At 34.1% G+C, this 25,420-nt stretch overlaps 1 protein-coding gene across 2 annotated transcripts in view; it reads left to right on the top strand.

Moving 5' to 3' along the window:
• The window catches only part of ELP4 (elongator acetyltransferase complex subunit 4), a 176,652-nt gene that overhangs the window by 2,544 nt on the left and 148,688 nt on the right, over window positions 1-25,420 (top strand). For both annotated transcript variants that reach the window (XM_059709198.1, XM_059709199.1), the window contains exons 2-4: window positions 5,369-5,404; window positions 11,540-11,661; window positions 22,525-22,656. In XM_059709198.1, the coding sequence (XP_059565181.1) occupies window positions 5,369-5,404; window positions 11,540-11,661; window positions 22,525-22,656 (290 nt within the window). The remainder of the gene's footprint in view (window positions 1-5,368; window positions 5,405-11,539; window positions 11,662-22,524; window positions 22,657-25,420) is intronic.

A 25,420-nucleotide genomic window follows, 5' to 3' on the forward strand; every position in this document is an offset into this window, starting at 1 on the left:
TGACAAAATGCAATGATAGGATGGTATATCAGGATGATGAAACTATACTATGACATTATATTGTTGCCTAAATAAATTCAGTAATTACTGGGTAACAAGTAAATATCATATTGTTATTGCCATACAGTACAGCGATATTTTACTGTTGCCCCTGTGACATCATTGTAATTTTAGGCAGAGATGCAAAATATACTTAAAAGTCATCATACAGGCTAATTAAATAATATTCTCAAATTTCTATTATTACTACTCCAAGAGCAAAGTGTTTCGTAAATTTGAGAATTTCCCATATATGCATCTTTTAAACATGATCTAATCATATTAAATATTTTTGTTCTGTCAACTGAATTTTATTGTTAGATACTGATAGACATTTCCCAAGTGGGCTACATTTAAATTTTTCAGGTTCTGAGATTTCCTAATCCAGGTTCTCAACCCTGCCCTTTCAGGAAATTTATGTTGTTATTTGATGATACTATATGTAAATATTCCATTTTTCCTTTCCAGAACTTCCAAAGAGAGGTTATAATGGGTAAAAGATTCTGGCAGAATTTCTTTTATCCTTGCCTATAAGGTGTAGTCCATTTTAGGGCTGTATCATTGAGTCTGTAGGAATTATTCCCCAGCCTCATCCTTCAAAAAGATACTTAAAGGAAAGGTGACTTCAGGCTTGACTGGGTTAACTTCTTTGCTGTTTAGGACTCACTAAATTTCGACTGCCGGGTGAATGGCAGATAGGAATTTGGGGTAAATAATAATCCAGGAAGAGTATTCCAAAGAAGTTCGATGAGGCTGCCGTTTACAACACGGATGTCAAAAAATAAATAATAGTGGGCTTATTTCCTTTGCTTCACTGTATCAGTCTAGAGACTGTAGGAGATGTTCATTGAGTTTGGACTCAATAAAATAATCCTGGTTATGATATTTTAGAACTAAAAGCTGTAGCTTGTTCCTTTTTTTATGTAAAATTGTTTCATGAGATTTAATCTATATAACCATTGTCACTTCATAGCTTTTTGTATTTTGATTCCTATATTTGCCCAGTCAATAATTGTTATAATTAAGAATTGTCAGGATGTCTTATACTCCAAGAGAGAGAAGAAAAGGTAGATTTATTAATGAAATAATTGCAATTTAATTTGAGGGATGACATTAAATATTTAAGGATATTGCTATGAACTAGAAAGGATATGAACTTGTTTTTAACATAACATTTTCTCTAAAATGTCTTTCTATTCTTTTAAGCAAAACTATTCTTTTATAGAGAACACGTAAAAGGACTTGTTTAGTTCACTGTTACTTTTTCTAAGTGTTTTTCCTTTCCCTTTTATTTTCTCTTAACTTTGAAAAGGAAGATACCCTTGTTGTAAAATAAGGGATCATTGCTGGGCCTTCATATTATAATATATTACTTTGACGTTATTTACCCAAAATTTATAGCTTAATTAAAGATTTGTTTTGGGAAGTGTGGGGATTGAATATTCTTTCTTTAGAATAATATCGATATAATTTTCTAACTTCATACAAATTTTAAAAAAATCCTTTACCTCATATTTAAAAAATCATAAGATAGGAAAATATTGGCACTTAATCACAGGATCTTAAATTTTCTTTAATGTTTTCTAAAGCATTAGATTTTTTTTTCTAGTTTTAAGACAAAATGCTGTGTCATTTTTAAATATAAAATCTTGATGAAATTAATACATTAAAATATTATGCTTGCAAACTCATGTAATCTTAAATGTGGGTATGATTTTTACTGCCTGTGTTTTTAGTAAGCTGGAGATAAATATATTTCTTAAGAAGGTCTAGAAGTAAAACCAAGTGTTTATTTGCCTACAGACTTAGAAAGTGTCTCCATATTTCTATAAGATACAATTAAAGAAGACCATTTTACTTCATTGTATGTTTAATAAAGATATTATAATTGCTTACTTACCTGTCAAACGTTTTAGGGATTACTGATTTTAAAGATATATTAAAAGCTAACTCTTGTTGAATATATTGTCAAAATATACTCTTCTGGTTGGTTGTTAGGCTTTCAAATTTTTGCTGGGGACATAACTACAAACTTACTCGAACTTACTCTAGTTTTGGCCGGCTGCGATGGCTCAGTGGTTGAGCATTGACCTATGAACCAGGAGTTCTCAGTTCGATTCCCGGTCAGGGTGGGCTTGATCCCCAGCGCGGGGTATGCAGGAGGCAGCCAATCAATGATTCTCTCTCATCATTGATGTTTCTATCTTTCTCCCTTCTTCTTTGGAACCAATAAAAATATTTTTAAAAACTCTAGTTTAAAATACAGCTAGAACTTCAGCATATCAAGTGAGATATATCAAAATACCTTATACATAGATATTTGGGGAAAATTTGAGGTCTGTCACACTAAAATTTGGAAGACTAGAGAAACTGCTGCTATGTGTGTGTGTGTATATGTCCGTATAAGTACATCATATGCATAGAATAAAAGATTGACTTAAAAGTAGTAAGATAGATTCATCTTATTAACTACTTCAAAATAACCAACCTTCAAAGTGACCAACCATTACTAGAGCCAATACTAATTTGAGTAGTTAATTTACATAATAGAGAAAAAAAGCAATATTACTTTTGTAAGAGAAATCTTGGTGGGATATTAATTTGGTTGATAAAAGTCATTGAAATGTCCTTATTTTATGGTGTTTTACGTAATGTTGAACTTTCCAAAGATTAGAATTTTAATGTACATGAGATTTTTAAATGAGTGGTGTTTTCTGAATTATCAGGAACAGTAGCTTGTATAATTCTTACAGAAAATTACCTCCGTAGCATAGTCATTCACTGTTATGGTGATCATCTTTTATAAAGCAAGAACATTTGCAGTGGTTTGTTCTAATCAGAAAATAATAGCCAGAATGGCAAGAGTAGCTCTTACGAGTACCTCTCTGGGCCAGACACCTGAGCTACGTATCACTTCATTTAATTGGGAAACTATTCCTTGATCTGTTCTTATCATCCCATTGTGAATAGCATTCACCAAGTATCTTTATTTCTCTAAGTATTCCTTTACATGAAGCCTGGAAGCTTTACATAAATTCCTAACTTGAGAAGACATGAATATAGACCCAGGAAAGTTGAGATAAATTTAAATCCTTCCTGTAAGATTTCGGTTAAGGAAAGAAAGGCAACTACCTTTTTGTAGTACCCACTTAAGACTAGCCCACTGCAGAGTTTTATGTGCTTATGTTTCATCTTGCCAGGCATGTAGCATGATAAGCCCATTTTGCAGATAAATTGGTGATTGGGTAGTTAAATGTTTATTTTTGCATGCAAGGGAAAGTAGGGAAATAAGGAGTTGGAAAGTGTCATTTAAATGTTCAAAATGGATTTAAAAATGGTCTATATGGTTTATATGTGGCACAACCTGTACATAAAACATTTAGCCTAATCTTGCCCAAAGAAAACCTTTTTTGCTCTAATCTTTTATGGCTGTTACCTTCACATAATTTTCAGTTTGTGTTTTAAGCTTTTGGTTTGAAGAACATTTGAAGTTGTCCTATGTACAGCTTTAAATGCTATAATGAAGGAACGTATCTAAATGTGAAATTAAAATATTTAGTTCTATAACAAATCCGCTTAAGCATAACAATATATAAATTTTTTCTTGTTTTTTATTTTTTATTGTTTTCTCTATCAATTTAGAATGTTCTTATAATCATAAAATCGCCAAATGTTGTATGTTACCAAATTTTAACTCTTTGAAAACAACATTTATGCTACTTACAAAGCAAAAAATAAACTCTATCAAAGGAACTTTTCATACTAAGTTTTTCTATAAAACATTTGCCACTACAAGACTTTTGGGGGAAGTTCTTAATTAGTGTTCTATTGTTTAACCCTAAAGCATTCTAATTACATTGTGTTCAATTGTCCAACAACGTTGAGTATTTTTTTTTTAATTTTTTTTTTTTTAGAATTTGTATTCCATTTATTACAACAGCATCTGTATACATTTGAAGACTGTTCAGACATGTTTGCCTGGTAGGTGCCCTGGTGGGCTCTCTGGCAGGCCCCATAAGCTAGGTGCCTCAGATCTGGCGACCAGTGTGGTCTCCAACAATTGAAGTTTTAATATTATCCTGGCTCTCCTCAGCCATGAGCTTCCTTAACACTCCTTGTCAGGCATGTAGTATGATAAGTCCATTTTGCAGATCAGAACACAGAGGCATCAATAGTTGCATTATCTGTCCAAGACAGGAAGCAAGGGATTAGTAGAAAATGAGTTAGGTTTGGGTGACCCCAAAACACATTTTTTTGTTTTCTTGTTTTTTACTTTTTTATCAAATTTATTGGGATGACATTGGTTTAAAAAATGATATAGGCTTTAGGTGTGCGCCATTTATATATTCTATTGTGTGTTCCCCACCCCAAGTCAAGTCTCCTTCCATCACAATTTATCCTCCCTACTAGACGCTGGTGCATGACATTTGTTCCACCATTTGGTTGATTTGCGTATTAGCCTTTTATTATATAGGATACCCTATTCTACCTTCCCCAACCCTTGAGTAGTTTCTTTTTAAATTATACTTTAAGTACATGCCATATTTTTATTTTTAAGTAACCCTGTGTTTGTAACATTAATTACAAGTAATACTTTACAAATGTTTTGATAATAAAATAGTAGTTGAATGTTGTATCTTTTTAGTGTAGTTCTAGTTTCCTAAAACTTGATTTTAAATTGATTTTTTATGAATCGTATTTGAGTTATATGTTCATCATCATATTATCCCAATTCAGATACTTAAAAGAACATTTTCTAGTTATAATGAAATTTTATTTTGTGATTGTGACATTTTTGTTTGAAATGACAAATATAATGTTTATTTTAAATTCTAGATATATTTAGAGCATGTCCAGACTTTGTGTATGTTATTCATAATGAAAAAAGAATCCGTTTTAATTATCAGGATTTTTTTCTCCAAGGCCCACTAAATATGAAGATAAAGATTTAGGTGGAATTTCTTTTCTTTAGTACTTAAGTGTGCACAGTTAGGTCTTGGCTATTGAGTTAATTTATTAACAAGTGCTAAATATAACATTATTGAAATGCTTAACCACTGTTATGTTGAATGCTGCATGGCCCTGTCAGGAGAATGGAGGATAGTACAGTATACTGCAAAAGTAATTGTAATGTGTAGTGTGTAATTACACATAACATGTAATTATTTCATAATAGCACCTTAAGCAAAGTATTGCAAAAGTGATTAAAATGTTGTTTTCAACAGCAATTTTAAAGTTATTGGAAATCTGTCCTTGGTAAAGCCTAACTTTAATGCTAAAAGTAATGTGAAAACGTAGATTAATTTTCTTCATTTTGTTTTATTTCCAGGTGGAGGTTTGGCTGTTGGAACAGTTCTTCTTATTGGTTAGTATAGCATACATATTTCCGCTTTCTGATCAGTTTTCTGTTGTGCGTAATGATTTTATAGGTTTTCCTATTCTGAAATTACTAGTAAGTATTTAACTTTCTGCAGGAGTTAAGGAATATTAAAGAGAAATTGTCTTAACTTCTAATTTAAATTTAAACTTTGATCTGAACTTAAAATAAATTAGGCAAGTATATCTGATAATGCAGCTCTTAGAAATGTTCACAGGGCACTGTCCTTCATTTTTTTTTAAAAGACTAGAATTAGTGCCGATTGATTTTTCTGGAGAATTTCATAGTTAGAGTGAGATTATCAGAGTGATTAAGAAGTTGATGTGCTAACAAGTTCATTGTATATATCTCAGATTTTTATCATTATTGTCTTCTTATAGAAAGAAAAGTAACAAACTGATAAATCACATTTTTGTTTATCTTTAAAAGTACAATGGTTCTTATTTAAATATACATTCATAATACCATTTCCCTTACTTTTTTTAGTTTAGAATGGAGAATTGTGGAAATGAAATAAACCTTGGCAGTTACATCAAAGCTCCCATCTAGCCACCAATCACTTTTCCATAATCCTTGACAGATATCAAAAACAATTTGAGTACAAATTATCTAGTTAAAATAACTCAGTACTTCACAAAGCAATGTTTGTTGTTGAAAATACTATGATTTATTAGAAAGTTCCTTTTCTTAATGTTTACTCCGTCTACTTATAACTGATTTTCGTTCCTAGTTTTGCCCTCTGTATTAATAATACAGAATTTATCTACTCTTTCACATGACACTCTTAAAATATTAGAAAATAACTGTTTTAACATCTAAAATCTTATCCAAACTAAATAGACATAGTTTGTTAAATTAGTTTTTATGTATCTTGGTTTTCATCCTGTTTTGTTTTGTTTTTGTCACATCTAGTCTAGCATTGTCTCTTCAGCTGAATCCAGAACGGAATACAATATTCTACATTTAGAATGACCTATACTAGAATTCTAGAAATGATGTATCTGTCCCATATTTTAAAATTTATCTTTATTATACATAAAAAATACTTGAAGGACTTTATGGAAAAAATAACTTACAGTTTTTATATAAATAAATAAATACATAACATACAAAAGGATATATAGAAAAAAATTAAGTTGTTCTTGCAGTTCCTCAGTCCCCATACCCAGAGACAATACTGCCCTGGTAGCCCATTTAAATATTTCTACGTAAGAAATATACTTGGGAGCATTTAGCACCTTTGCCTTTTCCATTTAATATATCTTAGAGAAAAGTCCTTGTGCATTCATATAGATATACTTTATTCTTAACAGCATAGGATTTCATTGTATGGATATGCTATAATTTATTTAAATCATTTAGGTTAATTCCTTTTTTTATATTACTAACAATGCAATTGTGCAGATCTTGTATGTAAGCTTTGCATACATGTGTAAACATCGCTTAGCTGCCTCCTCCAGGCTCCCTTACCAGGGATTAAACCTGAAACCCAGGCATGTGCCCTGACCAGGAATTGAACAGGCAACCTTTCAGTGCACAGATGATGCCCAACCAACTGAGCCACACCAACCAGGGCAACTGTTCCAAGTTTTAATAACTGAGATTGGTGGTGAGAAAATCAAGTAATCAGCTCTAGGTATCATTAAGAGATGAGAAAAGATTTTCATAGCATAGTGGAAAGTAGTGACTGGAAAGAATAAATAAAAACACTTCATATTTATATACTAAAGAATTGAGAGCTCTATATAAACTGTTTATATGTATATATATATAAAGAATGGCTAAAGAAATAGTGAAACTGAGAGCAAGAAGTGTCTTAACCGGGGAAAATTGTCCACAGCAATACCTGCAATAAACAAATGAAATAAGATAAAGATTTAAAAGTGTCAGGAAAATAGATAATTAGAAAGTCATTGTTGACTTTCATAGTCCCAGTGAAATGTTAGGAGCAGCTCATTTAGACTTTGATATAAAGAAAAATTGATGCTCCTCTTTTTCCCATCCTCTGGCTTCAGTCTACCCATTGGGGGCCTAATGAACAAGTGTAATTCCATTTCCATATGATAGCCTGTCAAATATTTAAGGACAGCTCCCTTGCATCCCTTAGGTCTCTTTTTCTTCAAGCTAAATATCTCATTTCTCATGCTTTCAGTTCCCTTGACCATCCTGCTCACACCATTCTGAAGATACTTTAGTTTATGTAAATACCCAAGTGAAATATATTATTGTCAGTCTGGTTGACTACTAGAATAGATGAGGACAATCAGCTCTCTCAACCTAGGAATTAGACTATTAATTCTGGCCAGAACCACATTTGCTTTTTGGCAGTTCTGTCACATCATTATCATTTTTGCTTGCCCAGTGTTAAGGGGATTCACTAAATAGATTAATTAAATGCTTATTATACAACTTCAGAATTTGTTTCACAAAATTGGTAATTTTCAGCTTGAAGAGCATAGTGTTTTTGCTAATCCCTAAATAGGTGATGTTCCTCCTGTTAGTTTTTTGTGCCTCAAAGGAGTATGAAAAAATATAGTTAATAACTATTAGAGAGAGAGAGGGAGATCGTGTGTGTGTGTGTATGTGTGTGTGTGTGTGTGTGTGTATGTGTGTTGTGTTATGATAGGGTGTGTTTTCAGCAAACTACAGTAGATCTGGCTATTTATAAGACAAAGATAGATTTTTGTTTGTTGTTTGTTTCCCTTAATTAATTCTACAAATATTTACTAGATATACACTATGTGTCCAATACTAGGAATATACCATTGGGAAGTGTTCTCTTGTAGCTTGGTGGGGAAATTTCAATGATGTGTATTAAAGGCTATAAGGGTTAACAAGATGCTGTCTGAAGCATGTGATCATCTCATCCAGCCTCGAGAAAGTCTTTTCCAAAAATGCGGTTATCTGATCTGGGTCTGGGAGGGTTTGAGGGAATTAGCTAGCTGCTCCTCAGAACTTTTTGTATATTGTATTCTGGAACTGTATGATGCAATCAGATTAAGGTGGTTGATGAGGTTGTTCAGATTTTCTATTTTTTTAACGTTTTGTTTCTTCAGCTCTGTCAGTTACTAAGATGTGTATAATAAAATCGCCAAATATAATTTACATTTTCTGAGTTCTGTCAATTTTCCTTTAAACAGTTGTATTTTTTATGAAATTCAAAGTACAGACAGTACTTTATCCACATACAGACAGGCCTCGGGTTATGTCGGACCCGATGTACGTCATTTCGTGGTTACCTCGCCATCTCCCATTTACAGTATTTATGAAAAAAAAAAAAGTTCCATCATTTCGACATCTGTACATATGTGCTTTATGTTTTTATTATTTATTTACCACAAGTAAAGGTCAGGAATTGTTATCTTTCTTTTAAATTTTTTTTACTGTTTCACTTCATTACTGCTGTGTATGTGCTCCATGTGAGTGACGTAGGTGCTTATGTAGGTGGGTGCCGACTTAGGGCAAAAATCTCTTTAACATCGCGCCATAGGAAGGGATCTCCAACGTAACCCGAGGACGTACTGTACATACATATCTGTGTATAAATACATAATAACAATCGCAGTGTTTTATAATGTCCCATCAATTTGTATTCTTTTCTCCTTCCTATAAATATAAGTTACCATGTTGTGTCATTTTCCTTTACCTTTTAATGATCTATAATACAAGTCAGCTGTCGATGAATCGCCTCAGTTTTCACCTTAATTTTTGTTAATTCTCACCTGAGAATATGTTTAGAGAGAGGAAGGGAGAAAGAGAGAGAGAAAGAAAGATCAATGTGAGAGAAACATGGCTGGGCTGCCTCCCATTTGCGCTCTGACTGGAAATCATACCCGCAGCCTAGGTATGTTCCCTGAGTGGGAATCAAACCCACAGTCTTTTGGCGTATGGGATGATGCTCAAACCAAGCCAGCTGGCCAGGGCTGACCTCAATTTTTTAATGTATTTTGTGAATTTACAACTTTTGGTTAAGTTGGATTTGTTTTTCAACTCTTTGAATATATAATTACCATTTCTTCTGGCCTTCATTGTTTCTGATGACAAATCACTTGTTAATTGTATTGTTGTACCCCTGTATATCATACCATTTTCCCCTTCTGCTTCCAAAATTATGATGTTCTTAGATTTGGTTTCTTTGCATTTATCCTAGTAAAGGTTTCCTGTGCTTCTTGGATCTGTAACTGAGTATTTTCATCAAACTTGGGGAAGTTTTGGCCATATTTTGGCCATGACTTCTTTAAATATTGTTTCTGCTACTTTCTGTCTCAGTGTCTAGGACTCCAATTAAACACATGCTCCACATGTCTCGAGTTCTCTTCAATTTTCTGTGTTCTTCAGATTGCATATTTTCTGCTGATCTGCCTTCATGTGTTGTTTTTTCTTCTATCTTTAATCTACTCATGAGATCTCCAAGTAAATTTTTTATTTAAAGAACCATAATTTTAAGGTATAAATTTTCTGTCTACTTCATTTTTATAGTTTTCATTTCTCTGTTGATTTTTTTCTGTTTACTTATTGATACCATATGTTTGGGGGTTTTTTGTTGTTTTTTAAGGTTCAAAATTATTATTTATTTATTTATTTATTTATTTTTAAATCTTTAATTTCTTTATTGGTTAAGGTAGTACAAGTGTGTCCTCACCACCACCCCCCCATTAACCCCCAACCTCCCCCCCTCACTCATGCTTTCATCCCCCTGTTGTCCATGTCCATTGGTTTGGCTTATATGCACGCATACAAGTCCTTTGCTTGATCTCTTCTCCTTACCCCCACCCTCCCCTACTTTCCCTCTGGGGATTGATAGTCTGATCACTGTTTCATACCATATGTTTTTAATACTTTGTATTCATTTTTCTTTAATTCTTTGAACATTTATAATAGCTGTTTTGAAGTATTTTTTTGTTGTTAATCCTCACCGTAGGGTATTTTTTCCATTGCTTTTTATAGAGTGGGAGGGGGAGAGTGAAAAAGAAAGAGAGAGAGTGAGAGAAACATCAGTGTGAGAAAGACACATCATTTGGTTGCCTCCTGCATGTGCCCTGACTGAGGCCAGGTACATGCCCTTGACTGGAATCAAACCTGCGAACCTTTCGCTGTGCGGGCTGATGCTCTAACCACCAAGAACACCAGCTGGGGCTGAAGTCTTTTTCTTTTAAATCCCACTTTTGAGACCATTTGGAATCAGTTTCTTTGGAGTGTGTTTTCCTTAGTCTGGATCATATTCAGTAATTTTGGTTGAAATCTGTATATTGTAAATAATAACATTGTAATGGTTTTGCCTTTTATTCTGTTCTTCTGAAGATTACTAGTTTTTTGCTTTAATAGGTAGTTAGCTTGCCTGGACTTAAATTATTAATTCATTTTAGTATACTACGCAGCAGATAATGTCTCTGTTCAGTTTTTGTACCCTTCAGTGTTGCTTTTTTAGCCTGGTCACACAAGATTGGTTATTGGAATCACCAAGTTTACTCGATGGCCAAATATTTGTACAAAATACATACTCGGATTTTGGGTTTACACTTTCTATAATCCTCAGCCTTAGTTCTGTTCTCTGACAACTCAAGTCAATAGACTTTAGCTTTTTATAGTATAAAATTCTGCTCTCAGATTGGGAAAAGCATACCTTCAAAAGGAGCAGCAAATTTGCAAATCTCACATGCATAACCCTCTAAATTTTGTGGCTAGCGGAGGTGGTGTAGTAGATGGAGAATAATAGAAGTCAGGAAGACTCTATTAAGAGTATCTATTTCAAAATAAGAGTTTCTCTCAGTGGTTCTCAACCTTCTGGCCCTTTAAATACAGTTCCTCATGTTGTGACCCAACCATAAAATTATTTTCATTGCTACTTTATAACTGTAATGTTGCTACTGTTATGAATCGTAATGTAAATATCTGATATGCAGGATGGTCTTAGGCTACCCCTGTGAAAGGGTCGTTCCACAGCCGAAGGGGTCGTGACCCACAGGTTGAGAACCACTGTTTAGCCTATCTAACTGTACCTTAGGAAAACATAATCATTGCCCCACCTCCTATAATTGTTTTAAAGAGAAAAATTATAAAAACACCTGCTTGTTCATGGTATTCGGTAGGATTCTTATTATATTATTTTTTTCTTTTTTACAGAAGAGGATAAATATAATACTTATTCTCCTTTGCTCTTCAAGTATTTCCTGGCAGAAGGAATCGTCGCTGGGCATACTTCATTGGTCGCATCTGCAAAAGAAGACCCTGCTGACATATTACAGGTATAGATTAGATTGTATTCTATATATTCAGTATTGTATCTTGAATATTTTATGAAAACATTATTTATATTTTAAAAAATAATACGTTTGTACATATACAAACTATGTTTATATGCACTAATGCAGTGGTTCTCAACCTGTGGGTCGCGACCCTTTTGGCGGTCAAATGACCCTTTCACAGGGTTCGCCTAAGACCATCCTGCATATCAGATATTTACATTACGATTCATAACAGTAGCAACATTACAGTTATGAAGTAGCAATGGAAATAATTTTATGGTTGGGTCACAACATGAGACACTGTATTTAAAGGGCCAGAAGGTTGAGAACCACTGCACTAATGGATTCCTACATGCATTTTTTTTTCTCTTAAAAGTATCAAATTTATTTAAGCAGATAGTTTCCTCTTTTTGGAAGAATAATTTCTTGAGTTTGAGAGAGAGAAAAACATTGATGTGAGAGTAGAACATCGCTCGGCTGCCTCCTGCATGCCCTCTACCGGGGATCAAGCCTGCCACCCATAAGTCATGGAATAAGTAACAATTCATTTACAATGAACCATATCATATTTGATGAATTAGTGTAACAAGATATTTAGGAAAGAAATATGAAAATTAAGACTATCATCTTCAGAATTATTTTATGGACTTTAAATCCATAAGTAAAAATTAAAATTCTATCTTAATAATTTGAAAGCATTCTTTTATTTCCCAAAATGTCAACCTTTTACTCAAATACTGAACTCATTTGTTAAGATCTTATTCATTGTACCACATATCTTTTGCTTTATTGGATTCTTTGATTATAAATGAGATCAGAGATACCAGTTGATTTAGAATTAGTTGTAGCAGTATTATTTGATAAACAATGTAAAGTTTTAATTTCTATTAAAAAGGTTTCTTTTCCTTCTGTTAATTTGGTGTCAAGAGTAAGTCTGTGTTTTCTCTTCATCTTCAAATTACTGATCATGGAGCAAAAATTAGAATTCTGAATCCAGGGAGTGATCGTTTGTTTGCTCTTAGTCATTAAAGTACAGTCTGGTCATTCTAAGTAAATAGAATACAAAAGTATCTCAGATCTATCTTGTTTTTTGTGTTCTGCCAAAAATTGAAATAGCTGTAAGAATGAAGTTAAAGAAAAACTCCTTGGTTGGCCAGATATTTTTTAATGTTTTTTGTTGTTTTTGTTATACTTACTTCCAAAGTTGTAGTTTTAATACATCATGTTAAAATAGTAAAAAATAATTCTGGCCCTTCTGTCATTCTACTTTGCAAGCTTTGTTGCATGCTCAATAACGTAACACATTTTTCCATGAATTTTTAATTTTTTAGACTGTATAATATTTATTGTATTTCCTATCAAAACTATTTTGTCACTATATACGTTTGTCCACAGTATAAGGACAAATAATAGACAAGCCCTTTGAAGGCAGAGTTGTAATCAGTGTATGTTCCCTTCATTTGTTTGTCAACAATTTATTTGTTCAGAAAATTATCAGAACATACACTTTTCAATGCATATAATTCTGAAGTGCTAGCTGAGTCAACATTTGCTGTTTGACCCCAGGGTTTCCCTTTTCCACCACCCAACTTGCCCCCCCCCCACCCCACCCCCCACCCCCAACCCTTGCTACTCCTGAGAGCTTATTTAAAATTTGAAATTCTTCTCTGGCAGCTACAATTAGAGCTTCTTTGGCAATCTAAAAAGACTAAGAAGAAACATGCAAAGGCTCAATACTATTCCAGCGACCTACATTTGTAGCCAGCTTTTAAAAGAGGGCATGTGCCTTATTTTCCAACAGGAATGAAAGTTACAAGTATAAAGGAAAATAAACCCAATTCTCTGTCACTAGCTTGTGAAAACCATCTCTGATATAACATTAAAATAAACACACATTTGTATTTGATGTTTGTGCATCGGCCAACAAAAAAAGGGCTTTTGCATGCAGAAAGGTAACTTAAGTCATATAGTAAAAATTCCATACTCTAATATTTATCCTCAAGAAGGTGAAATATGTATGGGATCTGGGCTTAGATTTTAATTTCTGTGTTGCTACTTAACTAGTGGCAGGATCTTGTACAAGTCACTTAACCTTTCATATTAAGATAGGGATAATACCTAGCTACCTCATTCCAGAGTTCCAAATTTAAAATATCTGGAAGGTTTGCTTTCTAAATCACACACATCGCTTTCAAAAATTTTATTTCAAGCTCATCAAAAAATGAATTGTTGTACTTGATGGTTATTGTTATGCTCAAAAGAAATGTTAAAATCTTAGCACTATTATATAGCACTTTATCATTCTTTGAAAATAAGCCATAAAGGCCAGAATTGAGAATATTAGAAGTAGAGTTCATTTTTCTTCTAAGTACTTTTACCAAAAAAAAAAAAGTAGTTAGAAGAAAATATTCAGTCCTTTTGAATTACATGACTTGAAATTCTGAAAACCAGAATCATTAAAAGTAAAAAGAATACTTTTTCATCAGCTCCCAAATTAACATATTATCCCTGTAAATGAAATATTAAAGGATACCATGAAAAGAAGGCAGCACACCACCAAAGATAATAGATTAAGCAGACAATATAGAAGGATAACTTTGCGGTGTGACAAACTCAAAGAAGGCAGGGCTACTTCTCCAACTAGTGTTGGAATGATTCTTCAGTGGCCAGTCTTTCTTTCCTAAAATGTTAACTTTTGTTTAACAAAAAATGATAAGCAGTTGCAGAAAGTGGCCTTAGCTCACCACATCCATCTTTTAATATTCTGGAATAGTAATGAACTCAGAAGCATTTGAAATGTTCTACATTTTTGTAAAATATTCTTACTTCAATTGTGTTATTTATGTGCCTGTGTAGCTAAAGGACTGTGCTACATTTCAGAAACAAGGTAGAGAGTATTAAACTGAAGATGAATTGGAAGTAGAAAGTAGAGCTGTGACTATGAAGTGAAACTTCTTACCTTTATATTCTTAAAACAGATTACAATATACAGAGTGCTATAGAATTAAAGAAAATCGATTTTATGCCTTTATTCAGGACTCAATGAGCAGAAAGAATCAGTTTTGTTCTATTGACACCTAATGTACTACAGGCTGTAATTTTCAAATTTAATAAAAATAAAGGGCTATCCAATTTCATTTAGTACCCCACAATACCCTAAGGATTTTTGTTGGTGACATTTTCCATAAGCTGGATTTATTCTGGAAAAATAAAAGAATATGACATCAGACAAAACCAGTCGCTTGTGTGTTCCTGAGCCAGTGTTTAACTGATCAGGATCTCTTAAATGAAGATAAATGCCGAATTTGATTCCTAATTGAGATTTCTTTGACAATAGATATTCCTGAAACTTTAGAATATATCTTTTCCAACAATGTAAAAATTTTAGTTACCTGAATTTAATAAATAATTATAAGATTATTGTCACTATCCTAATATAATTATATTTAGACATGTTTTAGTTATATCAGGCTTTTATAAATTAGTTTATAGTCAATAAGGTCAATTAGTACTTAAAGGAATTTTGCAAGAATCCTATGCCAAGATAAGAATCCGTCTATAACTCAAATTATTGCATAACCTGTGTATTTAATATAGATTTTCATATATCATATTTTGTTAAAAACCGGTTACTCTACACCCTTATACAATAAACATTTATAAAGAAGATCATTGCACATGATCTCACCAAACCTGCTAATACCAGTGAATTTGTGGATAATTTAGTCTACTTAAAATGTATGACTTTTAAAAATGTCTTTATGGCCACTGGTTTGGCTCAGTGGATAGAGCGTTGACCTGCGGACTCAAGGGTCCCAGGTTTGATTCCGCTCAAAGGCATGTACCTTGGTTGTGGGCACATACCCAGTAGGGAGTGTGCAGGAGGCAGCTGATTGATGTTTCTCTCTCATCGATGTTTCTAACTCTCTATCCCTCTCCATTCCTCTCTGTAAAAAATCAATAAAAATATATATATTTTTAAAAAATGTCTTTATGTAGCATTACCTATATTCTGGATTTCCATATCATCTACGTTTCCCAATGTCTTAACAATTGAAGTCGCCTTTCTCCCATATACTTTTTTTTTTTAAATTAAATATATCTTTTTTATTGAAAGTATTACAAATGTCCCCTTTTTTCTCCCCATTGACTCCCTTCCCCCCACTCCTGTCCCCTCCCCAGGCCTTTCTGTGTCAATGGGTTACACATGTATACATGTAAGTTTTTTGGTTGATCTCTGTCCTCCCCCCACTCCCCTTCCCTTGAGGATCCTTAGTCTGTCGCATGCTTCCTTGTCTCTGGATCTATTTTGTTTGTCAGTTTGTTTTATTCATTAGATTCCACATATAAGTGAGATCATATATTTTTTAATATTTAACTAGAGATAATGTGAAGGGCAGACATACTTTTAATATATGGATACTCAGGTTGGATATTTGGTTACTTTGTATTCACATTATGATAATAATATCTTTGGATTTGTTTATCTTTCAGAAAATAAATATCCCCCTCCCCCAAAAACAAACAAACAAAAAACACTCAAAATCAACAAAGTAATATACTTAGACAATATAATACACTTGTTGATTCATGGATAATGCTTAAGTAGTATTAATTATACAGTTACCAAAACCTGCAAGGATCAAAAGATTTTAAGAAGGATTTCTCATGCTGCATGGATTATGTTGCTACATAATAGCTCAGTAGTACTTCTGCTGAATTGTAAAATAGCTTAGAGAGGAGTATGATGCCTATAGTTGGTGTAATGCATTGGTAATTAAGAGGTGGGAGGTTAGGCTTCATTAACTGCTGAGGGATTGTATCTTGGGTTTTATTATGCCCTAGAGAACATAAAAAGTGAGAAGGGTCAAACTGTTGGAATCAGATTTTGCTTGTGTATCTGCCAAAACAAAGATCACAAACTAATATAGCAGTAGGCAAAGAATAGCTTGAATTGAAAGGGAACAAATATATTTGCAGCATCTAATGGATAAGGATAAATGTTTCTGATGAAAAAATAAATATACTTAAATACTGGGGTATATTTTAGTATTGGAAGTTTGTAATAATTTTATTTCATATGGGTTTTTTTTAAGTAGAATAAATAGCTCTTTTTGTCTGAAAGTAGGATCAGTTTCTTTATTATGTGACTTTTCTAACCTGATTCAATTAATTAAAAGAGGTAGAGAAATTTTATATTTCCAAGCCTACTTTCTATATGGAATTTATGAAGCCTGCTTTTTATTTTTTAATTCCTTATCCTTGCTACCCAATATATGGAAACTCTAAGCACCACGTTGCAGGAAATAACCAAAAATCTGATATTCTTTCTTTTAGAAAACAAGAATATGACAACAATACAGTGTGTTATAAAGGGCTAGACAGTAAATATTTTTGGCTTTGCAGGCCATATGGTCTTTATTACAACTACTCAGTTCTTGTATCACTAAAACAGCCATAGACAATTCCTAAACAAATGGGCATGACTGTGGTCCAATAAAACTTTATTTACAAAAACAGGTAGCTGGCTGACTTTGACTTACAGGCTGTAATTTGCTGATCCCTTCAGTACCCCAAAGCCACTAAGATTTCCTACTTTGTCGTTTTCTGAAAATTTGTTGTTATTCTTTCCCTATTGAATTGCCTTGGCACCAATGTAGTAAATCTGTTAACTGAATATATGGGTGTCTTTCTCAACTGTTCTGTTCTCTTTCATTAAATCATGTTTATCTTTCTACTTGTATAATGTCTTGAAACCAGGTATTTTTTTTAGTATAAAATTATAAAATACTTCAATAATTTTAATTGTGATTATATGTTGTTACATTTTTGTTAGTCAGTCTAAAGAAAATATAAACACATTAAAATTAATTTCTCCTGTTTTTTTACATATTAAATGTAGCTTTTAGAAATTAAACATGTGGCTCACATTTGTGGCTCAAATTAAATTTTTTTTTTAAATAAAAATACCTCTAGTTTTCTGTGATTTAGTGAAAGTAAAATGAACATACAATCTAAGTGGCAGGGTAACAGTGCCTGGAATGCAGTTGGCTCACAATACATGGTTTTATTTTTCCATTTTTATATTATTATTATTTTAATTTTGTGCTATTTAAAGTATTACATATGTCTCCTTTTCCTCCCATTGACCTCTCCTCTGCCACTCCCACCCCCAGCACATGCCTTCACCCCAGCACATGCCTTCACCCCATATTGTCTGTGTCCATTGGTAATGCTTATACTAGTATGCATGCATACAAGTCCTTTGGTTAAATCTCTTCCTCCACAACATACACACACCCTTCTCTGCCTTCCCTCTGAGGTCTGACAGTCTGTTCAGTGCTTCTCTGTCTCTGGATCTATTTTTGTTCATCAGTGTATGTTGTTGATTGTATTCCACAAATGAGTGAGATCATGTGGTATTTATCTTTCTCTGACTGGCTTATTTTGCTTAGTATAATGTTCTCCGTGTCTATCCGTGCTGTTGTAAATGGTAAAAGTTCCTTCTTTTTTATAGCAGTGTAGTATTCCATCGTGTAGATGTACCACAGTTTTTTAATCCACTCATCTGCTCATGGACACTTAGGCTGTTTCCAAATCTTAGCTCTTGTAAATTGTGCTGCTTTGAACATAGGGGTGCATATATCCTTTCTGATATGTGTTTCTAGTTTCTTGGGATATATTCCTAGAAGTGGGATTACTGGGTCAAATGGGAGTTCCATTTTTAGTTTTTTGAGGAAACTCCATACTGTTTTCCACAGTGGCTGCACCAGCCTGCATTTCCACGAGGGTTCCCTTTTCTCCACATCCTTGCCAGCACTTACTGTTTGTTGATTTGTTGATGATAGCCATTCTGATAGGTGTCATACGGTATCTTGTTGTTTTGATTTGCACCTCTCGGATGATTAGTGACTTTGAGCATGTTTTCATATGTCTCTTGGCCTTTTTATGAAATCGGGTATTTTTAACTCTTCTATCTTTTTTCTTTTGCAAACTTGTCATGGGAGTGGCAGCTCCGAGGACCTCTGATCACATTTGGGGTCCTTAAAAATCCAAGAAGTTCAACAGCCTTCTCCTCAATCCATTCTGCCTTGTGTGTTCCCTTTAGTTTAAACTGTCAGTGTCTGTACCGGTGTAATTCCATCTCTATTCCTGGATTCTGCTGAGATGGCTGCTTTAATCCACATATCACGCCCATGATCTCGTTATCAAATGGTTGTTCAGCCATAACCTTACTGTACCTTCAGAACAAGCTTTTTCATTTTTTGCAATATGGATAAGCGAAGATTTTTCCAATTAAAGTTCTGTTTCCTTTTTGCTGAAATTTCTTTGTTAATTCATTTCTCTCTTTTTACATTTTACCCAAAGCACTTAGGAGGAACCGTGCTGTTCCTTCAAAACTTGGCTTAGAAATCTCCTCAGCTAAATTCCATTTTCATCACTTCCAAAGCATTTCTTTCTACAAAACACTAGAACACAAGTCAGCCAAGTCCTTTGTCACTTCATAATGTTTTTAATAATATATTCCTCATTTTCTTTGCGTTTTCAATAATATGTTCCTCATTTCCATCTGAGACTTTACCAGAATCGCCCTTAACTTCTCTAACTTCTAGCTTGCATATCAAAACTCTTCCAGCCTTTGGAATTATCCAATTCCAAAACCACTTTCATATTTTTAGGTATTTATTACAGCAGTAGCCATTTTTTTAGTACTAGAATCCCTCTTGGTCATCTTGGGCTGCCATAGCAAAATACCATAGACTAGGTCACTTAAACACAGATTTGTTTTCTCACAGTTCTAGGGGTTGGGATTAGCTAGTGGAGTCTCTCTAAAGGTATTTTCTCTTAATTTTGTCAGTTTCCCCAGGAAGGAATCTTCTAATCTCCCAATCTCCTGCCTGCCCTGCCTAAGGAGAGCTTCTGGCCTTCTGAGAGTTTAGCAGTGGGAGCCAGCTGAGTCTGTGTGTATGGTAAGGGGAAGCTGCCTTGCCCTTCTGCCTGAGGATTTTAGTGTTCCTTGTCTTACACACGATGTCTCACCCCTGCCCTCTGTCGTGCTTCTGCTTCCAGAGTTTGTCCGACTTGACCTCTCCATTTCTCTTGCACAGTCAGGGAGGAGGAGTATCCTGGCTCTGTGGGGAAATGGAGGGTCCCGGCGTCTTATTGTTTCTTTTAAAGACTTTCAACAAATTTTCCTGTTTACACACAAGAGTGTTACTCCTTGCTTGCTGCAATTGCTGGTTTGCTTTTCAGGTATCCCAGTTGTTGAGGTTTGTTAAAGCCAAGTAGTAGAAACTGGATTGTTTCATGTTTTTCTCTATTATTTTCTAAATGTTTATCTATCTCAGAGAAAATAATTTGAGATGCAAAGGACATATTATAAACAATGTTTATTGTATTATTCTCGGACTGCAGACAACCTAAAGGTTCAACAGTAGGAAATGATCAATTGAATGTTAATTAAGCTATTTAATACAATATGCAGCTATTGAAAATCTTACTTTAAACAAAAAGGTGGAAATGCTCACAGTATCATAATTATAGAATTCAAATACTATATGTTCTAATAGGCAAATAGTTAATTTACATTTTTAAAAATATATGTAAAAGACTGGAGGGAAATACTCAAATATGTTCAGAGTTATTATTCCTGGTTAGTTGATTAATAGGTTATCGTTTTCTTTTTCATATGTTTTTATATCACATAATCTCACTCCTATGTGGAAGCTAATTAACAAAATAAACTGATGAATGGAGTGGATCCAGAGACATGGAAGCACAGAACAGAGCACGGAATCTCGGAGAGAAGGCCAGGGAGGGTGCGTGGGTGGAAGGTGATCAGCCAAAGAACTTGTATACATATATGCATAACACATGGGCACAGACAATAGGGTAGTGAAAGCCTGGGGTGGGGGCTGGCTGGAGGGAGTCAATGGGGCAAAAAGGAGGATATATGTAATACTTTCAACAATAAAGATTAAAAAAAGAAAAAGGAACCTAGTGACTCCTACATCTTAATGGGCTTCCTAATCACATTTCTAAACTTACTGGAGAATATGTTAATGTCGCTTGAAGCAAAGAATCATTGATCAGTTCAACAATTCTTTCACTTTTACTTCATTTTTGTTTTATAAATTAAATTACAAAATTATTTAATAGCATTTTATCATATACTGCTTTTATGGAAGTATTTGTCTAACATATCTATGTATGTATACACATAAGTATATGCTGTGAATGTCATTAATGATTATTGTGGGAGAGGTTGGCTTTTTTTACTTTATTCTTTTGTCGTAGTTATTGTGTCCCTGGGATGAAAAAAATTGTTAACCCAAATATTTATATTAGTAACTGGTATTGACAGTCAAAATGTGTGGTCCTGAGTATTGGTTAAGACAGTTATTTGACTGAATTCATATAATCAAACATTACTTGAGTGCTTAATATGTGGCATGCACCATTCTCTATATTTTACATTTTTAATTCATTTTTTTCCTTACAACAATGCATTGAAGTAAATACTTTTTATCCTATTCTTCAGATAATAAATGGAGACATAGAGAAGTCCAGTAGGTGTTCAGCATAACCATTGACACAAAGCTACTAGTGCAAATAGTAAAGTCAAGATTTGGGCCCAAACAATCTTGTTGCAGAGTTCAAATTCATAACCACTATGCCATATTGTACTGTACATCTTAGAAATATTTACTTCCATCAGAAAACGAAGTTACTTTATATTTTGTAAAATACTAATATTACTCTAGGAACAATGGATTCAGAGCTTACATAATATAACTAGTTTCTAATGCTGTCATAAATTAAAATGTGAATCTAATTGGAGGTCTTTTAGGAATTGACTATCATATATGATGCTTAATGCATTGTCCAGCTGATTAGTTAACTTGATTCTAAGTATAAATACATCTGACCTTGACATTTAGACCATTAGCACAAGATCATGTTTACTAAGCCAGCCTAACATTATCTTTACGATTCTGGCTAAGAAAAGATACAATTATTGCATGGGCTTTCTTTCTCCAAGAAACTTGTGTACTTTTTTCTTTGCATTATTTCTATAGTACCTTTTCGCTCACCAAAAAAATTGTTGTTGTTGTTGTTGTTGTTGTTGTTCACTCACCAAAAAAATTGTTGTTGTTGTTGTTGTTGTTGTTGTTGTGTGTGTGTGTGTGTGTTTCTTAAAAAAAAAATTGTTTTCATTATGTTTTCTGTAGTCACTCAGTAGGTTAGCTACCCAAAAACCAGGTAAAATTGGAATCCATCGTCTCTTCATTTAAGCACAGATATTTAAACTCTCCTTTTATTTTTTAAAGAAGAAGCATAAGCTTGCAGGTGCAAAACTAAAATTTGAAATGAGCAAAATAAATGTCTTTATTCTTAGTTATTTTTTCAACCATTATTTCAGTGAATGAATTTTTGAATTCTAGAATTACAAACCAGTAAACAGATTGCGCACAAGCTTTATTTTTACCTTATGGCAAATATAACAATAATTACATGTATTACATAAGTGCTAATTTGAGACTTTGCTTTAAGTGTATAAGTTTAAAATATGACCACAGCCTTTTGTTGCAACAGCAGTTGATTTTGGTTAGTATAAAAATTGGAATATTTTCTTTAAATTCCAGTTCATTACTAAAAATTGAAACTGCACATTTTATATTATATTTACCCCTTTTCTCTGTTTTAGATTTATATTTGTTATGACTTTATGCTTGAACCAATTTTAAGACATCAAGTTTTAATACATTAGAAAATTCTAATATTGCTAATATCATTATTTAAGAAAATTGTCAATTTTTTTTTGCCACACATACTCAATAATGTGTTATTCTGTTTTCTTAGGGACTTCCTGCACCGTTACTTGATGATAATTGTAAAAAAGAACTTGGTGAAGATGTACATAATCATGAAACATCAGAATTTAACAGTAAGATGAAAATAGCTTGGCGTTATCAGCTGTTACCTAAGATGGAGGCAAGTCAGCGTACAAACTATGCATTTCTAAAATTTGCAAATGAATTTGTTCTCATTTTATGTAATCTCTTGTTGTACAACTGTTAAAGTGAAATACAATGTATATTTGTTTATTTAAATAACTAGATATTTCATTTATAGCATATTTGATCAAGATGACATATTTCTTAATAATAAAATTATAGCAAATTGGGTTTCTTTTTAGCCAAAATAGATTATTTCATTTTTTCCATAGTCTCCATATGGAATCTTTTATTCTAGGGCTGCAAGCCAGAGTAAGTGAACTAGCAAAGCCATTTACTATATATTTTTTTAATTTTTATTGAATTTACTGGAGTGACATTGGTTAATAAAATCATATTGGTTTCAGGTGTACAATTCTGTAATTCATCATCAGTATATTTGTGTTCACCACCCAAAGTCGGCCTGTGGACTGAAGGGTCCTCGGTTTCGGTCCCGAGTTTAATTCCAGTCAAGGGCACATGCCTGGGTTGCGGGCTCAGTCTGATGTGCAGGAGGCAGTCAATCAGTGATTCCCTCTCATCGTTGATGTTTCTATCTCTCCCTTCCTCTCTGAAGTCAATAAAATACATGTATATTTTTTAAATGTGCCCTTCATGCAGTGGTCTTCACTAGATGACTTTTTCTCCCATTTTTTTCTAGTCTCCCCAAATATCATTTGATCAGGAATGCCTTCCTTTGTCATTCCATGTAAAATAAAAGCGCTCTCTCTCTTTCCCTCCCTCTCTCCCTCTCCCTCTCCTTCTCTTCTCTTCTCTTCTCTTCTCTTCTCTTCTCTTCTCTTCTCTTCTCTTCTCTTCTCTTCTCTTCTCTTTCTCTCTCTCTCTCTCTCTCTCTCTCTCTCTCTCTCTCTCTCTCTCTCTCTCCTCTCTTATCTCCTTTCACTGCCAAATGTTTCTTCAGGGCATCTATAATAGTAAAAGCATAATATGTTAATTAGACCAGACAGCCGAACGAGCTTCCGGACTTCATTCTGGAAGTCCTTCTGAATGAAGCTGCAGCGGCGGGGGCCAAGGCAGAGGCAGTTAGGGGCAATCAGGCAGGCATGCAGAGTGGTTAGGGGCAAGCAGGCAAGTGCTTAGGGGCAATCAGGCAGGCATGCAGAGTGGTTAGGGGCAATCAGGCAGGCAGGCGAGTGGTGAGGGGGGACCAGGCAAGCAGGCAGAGTGGTTAGGTGCAATCAGGCAGGCAGGTGAATGGTTAGGGGCAATAAAGTAGGCAGGCAGATTGCGAGAGGGTGCAAGCCTGGCTGAGCACCCCCCACCACCCATGCACTGATATCATGCACCGGGCCTCTAGTTTATTATAAATACAGCATCTCTCTCCACTACCAGAATGTGAGCTCATTGAGAAAAAGGAACTTTGATTATTTTGTCCTACTGGCATACAGTGGGTGCTCAATAGTTATTGATTGAATACATGAGTGAATTAGTTATATAATATATAAATTAAATGGGGAAACTTCGTTAAGTTGCATTAATTAATACAAATAAAACAACAACAGCTTATTTTGAATTTATAGTCAGTGGTGAAACTTAAGTTTATATTTACAACTTAAGTTCTGTCAAGTTTAGAATATAGAAATCATTTTCTGGCTTTGCTTTTCTTTGAAATGTTACTAGCATGTTATTTGCTTGTCACAGAAATTTTGTATGTGGTGATTTGCCACAACTGATAATTAGTGATCACTCATCATCATCTCTATATATAAAAGCCTAATATGCAAAGTGTCCCCTCGGAAGTTTGACTGACCAGGAGTTCGATTGCTCGCTATGACGTGTGTTGACCAGCAGGGGGTGGTACGGAATGAAAGAATGCCCCAGTGGCAGCAGGCAGCCGGGGAAGGGAGACCCTGGCCTGCATCTGGCAGCTGCTAGGGACCCTACCCATGCGCGAATTTCATGCACTGGGCCTCTAGTCTACTATATAAACCCAGACCTTACCGTGACATTTTCTGTTTAAAAACAATAACAACAAAACTCAGGGTTTTCTGGATTTTGCTTGGGCAAAATATAGTTAACACTATTGTGAGTAAAAGATTAAATAAGTAGTCCAAAACTAGCTGTGTCAATTATCAGATATGCTTTTTACTATAAGTTGTTGTGAAGTATTAAGAGTGTAGTAATGCCCTAACCGGTTTGGCTCAGTGGATAGAGTATTGGCCTGCAGACTCAAGGGTCCCAGGTTCGATTCCGGTCAAGGGCATGTACCTTGGTTGTGGGCACATACCCAGTGGGGAGTGTGCAGGAGACAGCTGATCGATGTTTCTAACTCTATCCCTCTCCATTGCTCTCTGTAAAATATCAATAAAATATATTTTAAAAAAAGAGTATAGTCATTTTCTCATTTAGGGAATGCTAAAAAGGACAAGAATATGCACAACTAAATAACAATAGTTCAGTAAAGCATTAAGCAAGCACTTTCATGTAGAGGGTTGTGTAGTTTTAAAAAGTCCCGCTTCTACCCTAGCTGGTTTGGCTCAGTGAATAGAGCATCAGCCTATGGACTGAAGGGTCCCAGATTCTGGTCAAGGGCATGTACTTTGGTTGCAGGCTAGATCCTTGGCCGGCAGGGGTCCAGTGTGGGAGGCAACCAGTCTCTCTTCCACCTCTCCTCCCTCCCTTCTACTCTCTCCCTAAAGATCAATGGAAAAAATATCCTCAGGTGAGGATTAACACAAAAATTAAAAAAATAAATAAATAAAACCTCTTCCCTTGACCTTTGATTTTGTCTCCTAAATGCA

Source organism: Myotis daubentonii, chromosome 9, assembly GCF_963259705.1.
Source record: "Myotis daubentonii chromosome 9, mMyoDau2.1, whole genome shotgun sequence".
NCBI lineage: Eukaryota > Metazoa > Chordata > Mammalia > Chiroptera > Vespertilionidae > Myotis > Myotis daubentonii.